Source organism: Bactrocera neohumeralis, chromosome 3, assembly GCF_024586455.1.
Source record: "Bactrocera neohumeralis isolate Rockhampton chromosome 3, APGP_CSIRO_Bneo_wtdbg2-racon-allhic-juicebox.fasta_v2, whole genome shotgun sequence".
NCBI classification, from domain to species: domain Eukaryota; kingdom Metazoa; phylum Arthropoda; class Insecta; order Diptera; family Tephritidae; genus Bactrocera; species Bactrocera neohumeralis.
The window spans coordinates 53,398,728-53,415,808 of NC_065920.1; the positions used below are offsets into that span (position 1 = coordinate 53,398,728).

Sequence of the window (17,081 nt, forward strand, 5' to 3'; positions counted from 1 at the left end):
GCATATTTTGTATGTAACTATAGAAAAATATAAATTTGTTTAAAAAATTGCTTAAATTCCATTCACATCAGCATTTTTGTGTATGTATATATTTATTTATATATATATTTTAATAAATGGTAAAAACCGTATGTATGTATGTATGCATACCATTTTTGCTTGATACTACTTATATATTTTGTTTTGTTTTGTTGTTTTTTATGCAAATTTACTGCTTTACTGTTTTTATCATTTTTGTTGTTTGCTTTTACTTGCTTAATTTTACGCTTCTCATACAATATAAGTGTGTGTACGTATATGTTATTCTGCTGTTATATACGCGCGCGATAATCTTACGTGCTCTTTGCTTTAATGGAACTTCCGCTTCTTGCCACCACGCTTTTTACCTTTGCCCTTCAATTTACGTTTTTTACTGCCACCACTGGAGCCCTCACCACGCAACGCCGGATCGCGGCTAATTTCGCCGAGTATCTCATCGCCGAGTGTGGCTGTAAGCAGAGCAAGCCAAATAATGTTAGTAGAATTCAGAAAAAAAATTAGAAAAATAAATTTAGAAGAAAAAAAATTTATAAAAAAAATTAAAAAAAATTAAAAAAAAAAATTATTAAAAAAATTTAGAAAAAAAATGTTGGGTTATGTTTTTCTTTATAAATATACAACTCACCTAGAGTGGTCAACTTGCGTTGACGATGCTTTTCCGCTTTGGTCACCGGCAGACGTGTCAAGTAGGTCTCCTCATATTCCTGTTTTTCTTTCTGTTGTTTGGAGAGCAGTTGTTGGGCGCGTGAGCCGGATGATAGTTCGGTAGGTGCGTCGAGATATTCTTCCTTCAAATCTTGCAACATCGAGGCGCTATATGTATAAATCATTTTTAATACATTTTACACCTAAGAGAAAATAATTTCCACAACTTACGTGATGGCACGCTTCTTGGCACGCTCTATCATCTTCTTATCCTTATCCGCAGATTTCTCATCGCCATCATAGTAGACTGGCTTAATTTTGGGCGGCACGTAGATACCGGTTTTACCCGCTGTAGCGCCCTTTTTGGGTTTCTTCACGCCAGCCTCGCCTTCCTCATCGTCGCCATCGCTTTCGGATGCCGAATTTTCGCTTGCGTCTTCATCATCCTCATCGGCATCGTCATCACCGCCAGCATTTGTGAGCATATTATCTGGATTGGGCTGCAATACAAAAATGTTGTATATCAACTAGCTCAACATAACTTTAAAATAAGCTCAAAACTCACCTTATACAAAATCGGATCGGTACTACTCGATACGCCGGTGGTGGCTGTCTTCACTAGCTTATCGATCTGATAGCGCAACTTATGATCGATTGGTCGTATTTTCTCCAAAACTGTGCGTATTTCGATTAATCGTTCAATGGATGGATCACCTTCGATGGTCTCGCCGGAGCATTTGCGTAACACTACATAAGTTAGATTTATCAAATAATCGAGCAGCATGTGATATTTGACTTCGAGAAAGCTCAGGCCGTATTCTGTGGTTAGTTCGCCACGTTTGACGCGTTGCAACATGCTTTCGACTAGATCGGTGACCTGTTTCACATTGCTGTTCATCTCGCCGAGCAATTGTATGGCCTGTGGGATGTCCTGTTGCTGCACGTGGCAGTCATAGTCGAGCGCCTGAAAAGCAAAAACGGTTGGGTTCGTGAATATTATCTTTGGGTTTTCAATTATTTTCTTAAAATACTTATTCATTTAAGTTCAAACATGCTCCAGTTTCATTTGCTTAACCTTCAATCATACACTTCGTATAAATCTGTGCAGCATTCTCGCTTTATTACACTTTCTCTCTCTCCCTCTTTCCCTCTTTTTATTCACTTCATTTATATATCTAATAATATCTATCAAACAGTAACCAAAGAACCAAATGTAACAGAAGGTTTATGGACTTGCTATTGCTTACCCGCATGGTAGGTTTCTGCACTAAATAGCAAGTCTATAAACCTTCTAATACACAGCCAAGGGACAATTAAAGCTATCAGTAGTGCCACTAAGACTTATTGTGTTAGTTTGACCCCCGATTGTGGGCAGCTGAGAACACAATTCCCCTAAACCCTCCTTCAAGGGCCATTTGGGGCAATCCACCCTAGAGAAATACCTCATGTATTAGAACACCAAGCAACACAGGGCATATCACAAAGTTATTGTGGGTTAGTTTTGATGGTGGACAGACCAAAAAGTTTCTTTGATTGGCCTACATGTTGATCGTCATTTATGTCCTCACGACTACTCGGACAGTTTGCTACGGGATAGGCAATCATCGCCATAAACTTGTTTCATCAATTGAAACGTTTCGGTAAAAGTTTTACCAATTTTAAAGCAAATCTTAATGTTGGCTCTGTGTTCGAAGCACATTTTCGCACTGATAACACAAACAGACTGACACTTAAAACGCAATAACTTCACTTCCAATCTATGAAATGGCATGAAATTCTCATTGAACAATCGATAAAGATAGCATATTCTAAAAGTCCTGTTTACTCTGGAAAGCACCTTGTAACTAATATCAGGATTTTCGAACATCCGTCTGACTTTGCTCTATGTAATTGGTGATGGTCTAGGTCATGTTGTCCGGATGGACGAAAACACTCCAGCTCTGAAAGTATTCGACGCAGTACCCGCCGTGGGAAGCAGAGGAAGAGGAAGACCTCCACTCCGCTGGAAGGACCAAGTGGAGAAGGACCTGGCTTCGCTTGGAATATCCAGTTGGCGAAAAGAAGAAACGACTGGCGCGCTGTTGTTAACTCGGCTATAATCGCGTAAGCCGTGTCTACGCCAATTAAGACGAAGAAGAAGAAGAATTGATGATGGTACATGAGGCACTTTGATGAAACACTGGAAACATTTTATTAGTCTGTGACATGTTAATACTATATAGTATTGGAAAAAATAGACAAAATAGGGTGGAGACTACCCTCAACGCCCATATACTACAGCTCGTCGCTTAAAATGCAAAATAACGTAATATCACTTTTCATAAGTTCACAGGCGAAGGAAAAACGACCAAATAGAAACCACTCATATTGAAAGGAATTAGGGTTTTAGTTATAAAATGGTTATATATTTGTTATATCTATTAATTAAATATATAATACAGGATCCGGCACTCGAAGTGTAACCAACTTCAGACTGTTCGCCCAGCTATCGCACTGGAATCAGCTGTTTATAAATTTGCTGAATGACAGTTCGGAGTATTGTTCACAAGTGTACAAAAGCGTTTTGCCAAAAGTGAACGCAAAAAAAGTGATCAGCGATGGAATTCAAACGTAATAGTGTGATTGCTTTATATTTAGCTGGAAAATCACAGCCAGCAATTGTTCGTGAGCTCAAACACCTTAATGTGAATAAAGTTTTTGTTTATCGCACCATCACTCGTTACAATGATACTAGTAGCATCGCAAAACGCCATGGAGGTGGTCATCAAAAGATTGCAACGTCATGTGAGATGGTTCGGAAAGTGAAGAAGCGACTTGAGCGAAATCCGCGACGAAGTGCCAATCAAATGGCTAAAGAACTGAAAATATCCGACCGCAGCATCCGACGCATATTGAAAAATGAGCTCAAGGTCAAGCCTTACAAGTTCCAAAAGGCCCATGATCTCACACCGAAGCAGCAACAAGTAAGACTTGAGAGGGCGAAGCAGTTGCTACGCTTGGCCGAAAGCGGTCAAATTCTGAGCATTGTGTTTTCTGACGAAAAAATTTTTCCAACTGAGCAATTCGTAAACTCTCAAAACGATAGGGTTTACTTGACCAACCGTTCATACGAGAATCTAAGTCATCGGTTGGCCACCAGGAGGCAGCATCCGCCACAAATAATGGTTTGGGCCGCTGCCACCGCAGATGGGCGCTCTCCAATTGCTTTCATAGAGCCTGGCATCAAAGTAAATGCGAGATATTATCGGGAAAGTGTTCTGGAGGCTGCTTTGAAGCCGTGGGCAAACAAACATTTCGGTCACAAACCATGGACGTTTCAACAAGACTCAGCACCGTCTCACAAAGCGCGAATGAACCAAGAATGGCTGAAAAATAACGTTCCGAACTTCATTACGACCACACAATGACTTTCGAATTCACCACATGCAAATCCAATAGATTATTTGGAGAGCAAGGTCCGAAGTAAAAAATACACCAGTCTCGAGATGCTAAAGAAAGCCATTGTCCGTGAGTGGGCCAGAATACCGGAAAGTTACTTTCGGGCAGCTTGCGATTCGTGTTTTGACAGTTTCAAGGCCATAGTTAAGGCAAAAGGTTGTCATATCCAGCAAAAGTGAATTGGTCCTGAATTTATGATTATTTTCACACATTTTGTACTTTAAAATAAATAAAAATATTTTTCCAAACCGAATTTATGGCTTTTTTAATTGGTACAATACACTTCGAGCGCCGGACCCTGTATGATGTAGTGAATCGTCAGCGTTGTCTTGCATTTCAGGTGACGATATAATGATTATCGCGTAACTAACAAATCTTTTGTCGAATATGTCGGTAATGTTCTTAAACTCGAAGTTCTCCATAACTCGAACTCTTGAATTGACGATAGAAGTAAAATTTCATACAAATTATCTTGCATAACTCAAAGTTTTTCTAATTCGAAGCTTTTTTGTGGATTGTGGCAATTCGAGTCAGGACTGTACTGTTTTACTGTATACAAAGGTAATTGCTTATTCAGATCCTCTGGTTGACGTTTTACACATTAAGGTATTTCTCTGGCTTTGATTCCTCCAAGTTCCAAGAGTATAAAAAGTTCGGTAGCAACCGAACTTAGCCCTGCCTTACTTGTTTTCCATGTATTTTTCTTTTTGTATGGAAAAATTGTAATTTCTATTAATTAATATGTCTACCTCACACTCGATTGTACGCGCACCAACATTTTGCATGCGCCACCGCACGCCTTTAATATGCAAATTTTTTTTTAGCAATTTAGCTACAAGCATTTTATAGCACAATTGCAGGCCGCAATGGTTAGGCAGCGCCTATGCCTGAGTGTGTGTGTGTGAATTATGTTGCGCGCAGCAAATCATAAAAGCGCTTTAGTGATGCAAACAACAAAAGCAACAACACGGAATGCCACAAATCAACACAGCCCGAAGTGATTCTGACATTTTCGAGCCTGTTTGTGGGCATACATATGTGTGAGTGAGTGTGTGTATACGTGCGTGCGCGGCGGTGCTTTCAAATGCATTAGCAACCAAAGCCAACACACTCCATTTCAATTTGTGCGTATGTGTGTGTGTGTGTGTGTGTTTTATGCATGTATGCGTGTGTGTGTGTGCCCGCTGTCCGCTCAGGCGTCTAGTGGTTTGCTGCAATTGCATCAAATTATACATTCGCGCGCGCGCCCGCTCGTACACTTGTGCGCCTAAACGTATGCTCCGCTATTTTTCGCCTGCATTTCGCGGCCTCCACTCAAACAACTCATTTGCATATTTTATTGGTGGCATTTAATTATTGCATTTTGTAAATGTTGCGGTTTTTTCCGCGTGCATTACGATTCGCCAGACAAAGTGCTACAGCAAACAACACCAGCAACACCAACAACAACGCTTGGTAATAATAATACAGCATTAACCACTATTTGCAGCGCATGCATTTGCCACTGTCCGCACCGCGCTGTCATTGTGCATATTTTGCATGATTTTATATTTATATAGACTTATATATTTTAATTTATTATTACAGCGCGCAAAAAAAAATTTGCTTATATTTTAATAATATGCATTTCCATTAAATACTTTGATTATTGTTGTTTTTTGCATTATTGGCTGGTTGGTTGGTTGGTTGGGCTGTTGGTTGCCATGGCAACACGGCAAAATTAATTCCTATCCGAAATGTGTATTTAACTGCCTAATAAGGTTTTTGGTATGCAAAATCGCATATACACACAAACTCATACGTATGTACACACACACACACACATATCCACACATTTATTTTTCGCCAAAAATTTCTTTTTTCCACCAATAAATATTAATAAACCGCACTCAAATGCATAATACGCGTTGCGGCGCTCGAGCGCCAATTGCCAGCACTAACAGCTTCAAATTTTGTGTTGAAAACAAAAAAAAAAAAATAATAAAATGCAAATGCAAATAAAATTGTTTATTATTTATGCGGTTTTGCTGGTTTTTATTTTCACTTGAATTATTTCATTTCATGTTTTATGCAAATTTTGCCAGCGCAATGCAATTAACGCAAAATATTCTGCATACATGCAGATTCACACACACATACATACACGCTTGTATTATATTGCCAAATGCAGATTCACACACACATACAAGCACGTACATACACGCTTGTATTATATTGCATTTTTTCGGCTTATTTTCAGCAGTTTTTTTGTCTCCGATTATTGCACAATAATTCATTGGAATTTACGCATCGCAAAGGCCATTAGATTAGCAGCAAATAATTATAAAATTATGCATAAATGCAACATTGCACAAAATTAAGCTAACAAAAAAATGCAACAACAATATCGCCATTGTATTAAATGCAAAAACCACACAAAATACCGAAAAAATAAATATAAATTAATTAAATTGCAAATAGCACACCAAATACAACAAAAAAATACATAAATAAAATCGCTAAAAACACATAAATTAAAAGAAAAAACGTTAACTTCGGTTGCACTGAAGCTAAATACCCTTCACAGGTGCATTTCTGTTAGTAACTATGTGTTCAGTTTGTATGGAAGCTATATGCTATAGTTAACCGATCTGAACAATTTCTTCGCAGATTACATTGTTGCCTTAGAAAATAATCTATACCAAATTTCGTGAATATATCTTGTCAAATGCAAAAGGTTTCGATACAAGAACTTGATTCCGATCAGTTTGTATGGCAGCTATATGTTATAGTCTTATAATCTTCTTGAAGCGAAAATGGCGTTTGCAAAATTTCAAAATGATATGTTAAAAACTGCGGGACTAGTTCGTATATATACAGACAGACGGACATGGCTAAATCGACTCAGCTCGACATACAGATCATTTATATATATATGTACTTTATAGGGTCTCCGACCTTTCTTTCTGGGTGTTACAAACTTCGTGACAAACTTAAACTTCAGGGTATAATTATACATTGGGCCCAAAAAAGAACTGGAAAATTTTAAATAAAACGCAAAATATTTAATTATTCATCAATCTTTATTTTGTCGCACTTAAAGCAATTCCTACCAGATGGAATGCATTTACTTATAAGGTTGTTAATAACTCCCTTTCGCTTTTTTGCTCTTTATTCAATGCTTTATAATAGTGTTACAGTGATCGGATTTAGTTCAAATATGCGCCGTTTCGTTCGATAATCTGTTTCCATCTAGACGGCAACTTCATAATACCCCCCTCGTAGAAGCTCCCCTCCTTATTTGCGAAGAACGCGGACAGCCACTTTTCACAAGCCTCGTGTGAGTTCAACTTTACAGGTGTTCGTGTACACAGGTGGCGCTTGATGTCCGGGCTATACAAGTTGGTGGATGCGATAAAACCTCCCATCCGAGCTGCCGTAGCTTCTGACGAGTCATCAACGAAGTGTGTGGTGTGGCGTTGTCCTGGTGGAACACTACACCCTTCCTGTTGGCCAATTCTGGACGCTTCTGGTCGATCGCCTGCTTCAAGCGGTCCAGTTGTTCGCAGAAGATGGTGGAAGAAAGCGTCTGGCCATATGGGAGCAGTTTATAGGGTATGATTCCCTTCCAATCACACCGAACACAAAGCAAAACCTTCCTGACCGTCAATTCCGGCTTGGCTGCTGTTTGGGACGATTCACCGGCCCTCGACCACGACCGTTTTCACTTGATATTGTCACCATCCGCTGCAAAAATGGGTCGAGTTCGTTCCGTTTCAGCAGCATATTGCAGGCGTTGATTCGGTCCAGAAGGTTTTTTTTGCGTCAAATCATGCGGCACCCAAACATCAAGCTTTTTTGTGTATCCAGCCTTCTGCAGATGGTTTAAAATGGTTTGGTGACTAACTCTCATCTTCTGGGCGATGTCACGAGATGCCACATGCCGGTCTAATTCGATGCTTTTCATGATTTGATCGGTATTTGTCGTCACAGGTCTACCGCCGGCTGGCTTATTCATGGCATCGTTTTTGCCCGCTCTGAATCGTCGAAAACATTCCTCCGCAGTTCGAAGTGATAGAGTACCATCCACCGAAAAACCATTAATCTCACGAAACGTTTCTCTAGCGGATTTGCGTTTAACGAAGGAAAACTTTAAAATTGCGCGAATTTCGGCGTTAGTGAACTCCATGTTTACACGGCTGTAGTGGGAATTAAAACCTTGTTGGCAGCATACAAGGCAATCGACCGGCATACGCTGCACCAATATGGTCACCTGGATGAAACGCAGACGGAAGCTACAGACATGTCAGAACACTGTATTTCGGACTACAACTGGTTGCCTCTTGAGGTCTCCCATCGAACACCTGCACAGTGAGGCCCGTATGCTCCCAGGTGGGGTGTTTTCGCAGAAAACGTAACCTGCTTGTAGCGGAACCGCCTTCTAGGAGCATCAAGAGGTCCTTTCTCAACTACGTCGACGACATAAAACAATACGCCGACCAGACTTCGGACGCAATAAACTTCAGACATGCACTGACCGCCATTCACGGTGTAGCCATTAACACCTTCACCGACTCTCTCTCAGTGCATGCCGTACTTGGGTCAAATCACTACCCATTACAGACGAAGAGCTTTAGTTGCTGCGAGAATCGAGAGTAACCTTTGCGCACTTTTGTTATGGATATTGTAGCAGATTAAGCTCTACTTATCCAGAATCGACCTGACATATTAAACATATGCCCAGCATGCAATGAGTCCCCGCATGACACTAACCACACCTCTTTGCATGCCCTGCTAACCCTACACATCTGACACTCCTCTCACTATGGTCCGACTCCGTCGAAACAGAACGTTTTCTGGGCCTACCGTTGGATGATCTCGACGAAAATTTATGTAATCCGTACCATCTAACGGAGACTATGTAACCGTTACAACAACAACATGGCCGTCAGCTCATTCTGCGAATTTTGTTTTATCTCTTCGATCGACTGAAAACGGGTTCCACGAAGAGGCAGTTTCAGTTTAGGGAACAGGAAAAAATTACACGGAACCAAATCTGGTGAATACGGTGATTGATCGATAGTAGAAAATAGAACTCCTTAATGACCATCTGCTCCACCGCAACAAATTCATGATGCACCGAACCATGAATATCGAAAAAAAAGAATGAGCATCATCTTGAGTTTTGATTGGCTTTGGCTTGCTTTTATTGGTTTCGGCTCTTTTTTTTCTTCCATTCCGCTGATTGTGTACTTGTTTGTGTGGCAAACTCATAAACCCATGTCTCATCATCAGTCATAATGCTCTCCATGAATGTGGGATCGGAATTCGCACGATCAAGCATGTCCAAAGAGACCTGTTTACGGTACTCTTTTTGAAAAAAAAAATTCAGCTTTATCGGGACGAGTCGAGCAAGAACGCGTTTCATACCCAAAATATCCACCAAAATCATACGAACGGCCTCGCGAGATATGTCGAGCTCTCTTTCCATCTCCATAACACTTTTATAACGATTTTCAAAAATCATATCCGTCACTCTTTTATTATTTTCATCAGTTGATTGTTGGGGTCGAAGGTCGTTCACAACGAGGCATGCCTTCAACGATCTCTCGACCGTGTTTGAAGGCTCTGTACCACTCGTAGGCTTGTATTTCTGATAAAACTGAATCACCGTAAGCCTTTTGTAACATTCACAATGATTCGGCAGACGAAATTTGTTTAAAAATATAAAGTTAGAGACAAATTTATTGTTGGATATCTTTATTCAATGTAAAAATCTCAATGCACTAATGAGGTGTATCGCGTTCATATTTGGCATAGTAATTAAGGACAGTCTTACCAACTTAGAAAATCAGATTTTTTTAAATTTCCGGGTGCTTTTTTGTCATAATGTATATGTATATGAAATAAATCGCAAATCGCTAAAACCACACAAATTAATAAAAAAAATATATTTATTAAATAAATTTCAAAAATATCGCACATACTAATTAAATCGGTTGCTTATTAGCGCTGCGCGCTTCATTTGGCTGCGCGCAATTTTCCTAATTAAATATTATCGCCATTTATCAACGGCAGATTAATTTTTGCAAGCATTCAAATGGGTTTTGTGAAAAAAATTTAATCAAAATATTTATTAAAAAAAATTCAAATAAATATCTATTAAAAAAATGTCAAAAGAAATATTTATAAAAATTACCAAATTTAATTTCCAAAAAAAAAAAACAAAGGAAATATTTATCATATAAATTTCAAAAGAAATATTTACCAAAAAAATTCCACATTAATATTTATAAAAATAAATGAAATGGCATATTTATTAAAAAAATTCCTGCGGTTTTATGCGTATTTGTGCGCTTTGCTATTTATTAAAATATATCCGTGGCTCATCGTTATGGAAAAATATTAATCAGCATATTCATAGCACGCATAATAAACTATTTATCAAAAAATTGCTTTAATTTATTATTAAAACCACTGAAAAACTATTTTAAGCTTATTAAATGCAGCATACAATAAATAAATTACTACACATTTAAAAATATAATAAAAATAATAAATTACTACACATTTAAAAATATAATAAATTTGGCGCACATTTAATTGGGTTTTGTGAAAAAATAACAAAATAAAATAGTTTTTTAGTAAACTTTTTATTTATTATTAATGCATGAAATAACTTTTTAATGTCTTACTGTCAATAGAAAAAATTATGAGAAGCTTTCAGCAATATTAAAAATATCTATTTTCGAGCAAATATGGAAAATACTGATATTTAGTAAATTACGCTTATTAAAATTAACAAAAAACAAGTAAGGAAGCGCTATGTACGGGTGCAGCAGAACATTTTATACTCATGCAACTTGCAGAATCAAAGCCAGAAAACTATCTTAAGGCGCAAAACGTCCACCAGAGAAACGGAATCAAAGCACTTATATGTATATACAGTTGAACTTCGCCAACTCGAATCACCAGAACACACAAAAAAAGAGAGAGAGTTGGAGTTATGGAATGAAATTTGTATGAAATTTGACTGCTATTGTCAATTCAAATGTTCGAGCTATGGGAGCATTATTAACACCAACAACAACGTCAGTATCGAAATCCAACGCAGAATAACTCTTATCAACTGGTGCTACTTTGCACTGAGTAGGCAATTGAGAAGTATAGTCCTCTCTCGTCGAACACAGATCAAATTGTACAAGAGGCAGTTGCAGAGGCATGGATGATGACCACATCTGATGAGTCACGAGTTTTCGAGAGAAAGGTACTGCGGAAGATTTATGGTTCTTTGCGCATTGACAACGGCGAGTACCGCATCCCTATGGAATTATACACTTGTTGAAAAAACCAGGTGGAGAAGAAACTGGCGCGCTAATGTAAACTTGGCCATAACCGAAAAAGAAAGGACTTAAAAAGTTTTTGTTCGATTTGGACAATTCTTGGTCATATGGTGGCCTACTTCAAAAGCATTATTCGTGCAAATTGTATCTCGTTATATTAATTGTTGTTGATTTGTACACTGGAAAGTTAAATAATGAAATGGAATTTGAAATAGTATTATATGGGTAATTTCATCGTGAAAAGACTAACGCCTGCACAACGTTTTCAAATCGTTCAACTTTATTACGAAAATTCATGTTCATTCAGAATGTGTTTGCGCGTTTTGTTCAACTTATGCTCAACCTAATCGGCCTACTAAACATACTATTCGCAACACCCACCTTGAGACCCAGAATTAATTATTGACCATGTCCAGCACGCAGTGAAAAAAATATAGCAGCATAGCTGAGAGGGTACTCGAGCTGCTTGTGCCAGAACTGAAGTCGCTCGACCTTCCGAAATCGCTTCGCTCTATGGGCTCTTGAAAAGTTCCAAGAAGATTCGAACATTTCGAGCCAAATTTGTTCAGCGATGAGGCCCAATTCTGGCTCAATGGGTATGTAAATAAGCAAAATTGCCACAATTCGGATGAAGAGCAACCTGAAGAGATTCCAAAAGCTATCATTTCATGCAGAAAAACAACGGTTTGGTGTGGTTTGTGACCTGTTGAATCGTCGGTCCATATTTCTTCAAAAATGATGCCGGTGAGATCGTAACCTTCAATGGTGACCGTTACCGTGCCATGATAACCGACTATTAAATGCCGGAAATTTAAGCTCATGATCTCGGCGACATTTGGTTTCAACAAGACGGCGCCACTTCCCACATATAGAATCGATCAATGGATTTATTGAGAGAACACTTCGGTGAGCAGATAATTTCACGTTTTGCGCCGGTCGATTGACCACCAAGATCGTGCGATATTACACCGTTAGACTTTTTCTTGTGGGGATATATAAAGTCTGTGGTCTATACGGACAATTCCGCTTCAACTCAAGTCTTGGAGTCAAACATCACGCGTGTCATTTGCCAGTTACCAGTCGAAATAGACTCAATGGATGGACCATACGAGACGTAGCCGCGGTCAATATTTGAAGGAGAAAATCTTCAAAAAATAAATGCCAAAATTTGTTTTTTAGATAGATAATAAACATTCTCCATTAAATCTGAAGTTTCTGTGCTTTTCCTTTAAAAAGGTAGGGAACCTCGAAATGTATCGCTCTTTATAATAGTTTAATTTATATAACAACCTGAATTTGTAACAGAACTTATGGCAGAACTATTTGTACATGCTTCATTGGATTTTCCAACCCTCCTTCTTCTTCATGTTAATTGGCGTAGACACCGCTTACGCGATTATAGCCGAGTTAACAACAGCGCGCCAGTCGTTTCTTCTTTTCGCTACGTGGCCGAGGCTGTTGGTAGTTTTTCATTGGGGTGAGCTTTTTACGTGGCGGGTCCCAAACCCAGCGCACAACCCTTAATATACCTTCTCATTTAGCTCGCCTTCGAACGGATGTTCATAATAATTGGTCAAAGACCGTTTCTGCTTGAGTCATATGCGTTTCTGGCCACTCCCAAGTGAATGGCGATCAGAGAACTTTCCTCACTTGCGTGAACTTCTACACATGACACCATCCTCCCTCCACTTGGGTGTTAAAGGCTTCGAAACCAATTTTCATATTTCATCTAAAGTTTTACAAGGTTTGTATATTTAAAAAAAAATATATCCAAAGAAAAATTGAGGAAAAAAAGTAGAAAGATAAAAATGTATTTTTTGTACTATGTAGTGCCCACTGTACCAATCGCTGCGTGCATTTGAGCGCATTAACTATATTGGAAATTAAATTTCCCGTACACGAATGCCAAAATCAAAGCCAAAGTGAAACGAAATAAAATATATAAAAAGTAGCAATATATTTTAGCGGCGTGTGGCATGCATACGCACACATTTCCATTGCGCACTTTAGCAGGGCAACACGAGCGCCAACAAATGAATTATACATTAGATGCGTGCAAAGTAAGTATAAAATGGCGTAGGGAAAAATCTACATCGAACTAATACATTCATAATTAGTTTGCTAAGTACATTTATTGTTTGTTACAAAGCAACTTGCAGCAAATCAGCGTGTCAGTGGCGGGAGCATGGTGGCGACAAAAAGCTGCATTAGATGCGCAAAAACACACACACACACGCATGTAAAACACAAACAACGAACTCACACACATATACAAAAATATGATTGTATGCAGTTGCCTGCAGTTGTTAGCGGCATTGCATATTTATAGGCGCGCTCCAACTGCACACGCACACAATTGCATTTTGGTGTGTACATATGTGGCACAAACGGATGTGCGGTACATTTGTCAATATTTAAATGCACTTGTGCCGGGGCGCATATAATTTTGAGTGCATAGTTGAGTGGATGCGCAAGAGTATGGGAGTGTGTGCGTGTGTTTGTGCCTGTGTGCGTGCACAAAAATGTAATTAGAATTGTTAAGTGAAATAAAGTACTTTCAACGCACAATCGCTCGGTGCGCACTCACAGGCATATAAATAAATAATAGCATATTTTATACTATTTACTTATTTATCGACTTTAATTTGTAAATATGCGCGTATGTGTGTGTGTGTGTGTATGTTTAATGATTCTGTATAAATGCATTTAAATACATAAATAAATACAGTTAGTCATATAATTGCACCCACACTACAAACAGCATAAGAATTTTATACAATAATAATATTAAGCTGCACAACAGTAACGTTTTAGACGCATACAGGGTGAGGCAAAATGTAGTTATGGAAAATAAATTAGTTGGAAAATTGAAAAAGAAATTATATTAGATTGGTAATGGAATATATACGCATATGTATATCTTTTTCAATATAAATAATTTCAAATTTACATACAGGGTGAGGCAAAATGTTGTTAAGGAATATAAATTAGTTGAAAATATTCTTTAATTCGATGAGAATGATTTTGGTAGTAAAAACGTTAATAAATTTTTTTCAACATAAATATTTTTTGAAGTTACAGGGTGAGGCAAAATGTAGTTATGGAAAACATATTGGTTGTAAAATAATTTTGATGAGAAAGAAAGGATAGTAGATTGGTAGCATAGAAATATAATTTTTTTCAATATAAATACTTGTCATAGTTGTATACAGGGTGAGGTAAAATATAGTTTTGAAAAATAAATTTATTGACAATTAATAACGGTGAAAAGGAAATGAAAGTATATTGTCAATAGAATATGTTTCAATAAAAAATGTCCCAATAAAAATATTTTTTTTTTTTTTTTTAATTTACAGGGTGAGGCAAAATGTACTTATGGAAAAAAATTGTAAATTAATATCGGAAAAAAAGAAATGAAAATAGACTGGTAGTAGAATATATATATCTTTTTCAATAAAAATATTTGTCAGAGTCGCAAACAGGGTGAGGCAAAATGTAGTTATGGCAAACATATTGGTTGACCAATTTTTTGATGAGAAAGATATGATACTGTATTGATAGAAATTCAATTTTTTTGTTTTCAATTTCATAGTCACATACAGGGTGATGCCAAATGTAGTTACAGAAAATACATTTGTTGGAAATTAATATCGGCGAAAACGAAGTGAAAGTAGATTGGTAGTAGAATATACATATAGTACATATATCTTTTCCAATATAAATATTTGTCATAGTCGCATACAGGGTGAGGTAAAATGTGCTTATGTGAACTTTTATATTGGTTGAAAAATTATTTCGATGAGAATTACAATAATAGTAGACGGGTAGTAGACATTTATGTATATTTTTTTTTATTAAAAATATTGTTACTATTCACATACAGGGTGATGTTAAATATATTACTTAAAAAATTATTTCGAAGAGAAAATTGTATTAGCAGTTTGGTAGTACAAATATTCACATATCTTTTTCTCATTATAAATATTTTTCATATCCACATACAGGGTGTGACAAAATGTAGTGCTGGTAAATAAATTAGTTTAAAATTGATTAAGTGATAAAATATTGTTAGTAACTCGGTAGAAGACACTTTCTTAAATATTGTTTTTAATATAACGGGTGAACCAAGTAGAGTTACTTTTTTCAATAGCCTTTTTTTGACAGATTACGCATGAGTTCACGTTCAGCACACAGTGAGGAAATATAACAGCCGTAACTGAGAGTATGCACGAAGACCGTAAAGATTTGATTCGGCGCAGTTCGCAGCAATTCGGACTGCCGAATGGAATGACTCGGTAGATTTTACGCCGAGATCTTAAATGAAAGAACTGAAGCCGCTCGACCTTCCTAAGCGTCATCACGTCGCTCTACGAGCTCTGGAAAAGTTCCAAGGTTCCATCTGACCTTTTCGAGCCAAATTTTGTTCAGCGCTGGGTCCCATTTCTGGCTCAAGAATGTTCTTTCGAATAACAAGCATTCCCCATTAAATTTGAAGTTTGTTGTGTTTTTTCTATAAAAAGTCGAGCACCTCGAAATTGATCACCCTTTAATATGAATCCATAGAGTATGTAGCATAAATGTTTGTGTATCATCATAATTTTTTTGATATATATTTTACTAGAACTATAGCACAAAATGGAATGACATCTACTAGAAAAGGGTTATGTGAGCAGAACAAAGCTTGAACTTGGAACCACTAAACAAATCGTTATAAATACTAAAATCCGCTAACTAACAAAATATTGTCATTCTAACATAATCACCTCTACATAAGCTGTGTACAATGCCTGCACCCACTACAAATCGTATGCTCTCGCACCCTGTAATTGCGACTACCGCATTGCAGCTGAAATGCAATCTATGGTTCATTTATGCCCGCGGCAATAGATGCTAAATTAACAAATACTAATTAATTAATAAAAACAAATATGCGCAATAAACCAAGCATACTATTGTAATTGGAAAACATATGCAGCAACAAATAAACGAATTCAACCCGCAGGCGCCGCAAAGCACACTACACAGCCAAGCGCTGTCTTTGTGTGCTGCATCTATGGGCACGGCATGTAATTACATTTGAAAATATTGAATTATTGGTTGCATTATGCAAATGCCTATGCATTTATAAGCTTTATTTTTAATGTAGAAAAATGGCAGCAAAATTTGTTATTCTCAGCGAAATACTATTAATTACATAATTAATGTATTTGCCGATTTCAAATGTTTTTGTTGGGTTTGTTGGTGCAAAGTTTTTAATTACGTTAGTTTTTATTACTCTATGTGGAATTAAATTATTAATATTTCTAATACGATTTTTTTTTTGGTTTATTAATACTTGCAAATTGTACAGAAAATTATGGAGCGAAAACATATATATACATATATAATGGGTTGTCAAAAAAGTCTTGCGGTATTTTTATTGACTTTTTTTTTATTTTTATTGAAATTGAAATGAATTTTGGATGGCTCATGCCCAGCTCTTGACCGATGCTACGGCTGCTACTATGCCGGTCTCTTTCGACCAATTCAGCGATTTATCGCAATTTCCGGAGCGTTGCGCATCTTGGACCACCTCTACACCAAAACGAAAACGTTGAAACCATCGTTGTGCGGTGGAAATGGAAACTGTATCGGGTC

At 37.4% G+C, this 17,081-nt stretch overlaps 1 protein-coding gene across 1 annotated transcript in view; it reads right to left on the reverse strand.

Annotated features, from left to right (window-relative positions):
• Positions 1 to 215: 215 nt before the first annotated feature.
• Positions 216 to 17,081, reverse strand: part of LOC126753776 (neuroguidin) — a 185,035-nt gene continuing 168,169 nt past the window's right edge. The window contains exons 2-5 of the mRNA XM_050465484.1: positions 1,250 to 1,648; positions 916 to 1,184; positions 665 to 852; positions 216 to 488 (exon numbers count right to left, since the gene is read on the reverse strand). Of these exons, the coding sequence (XP_050321441.1) occupies positions 349 to 488; positions 665 to 852; positions 916 to 1,184; positions 1,250 to 1,648 (996 nt within the window). The 3' untranslated portion in view covers positions 216 to 348. The remainder of the gene's footprint in view (positions 489 to 664; positions 853 to 915; positions 1,185 to 1,249; positions 1,649 to 17,081) is intronic.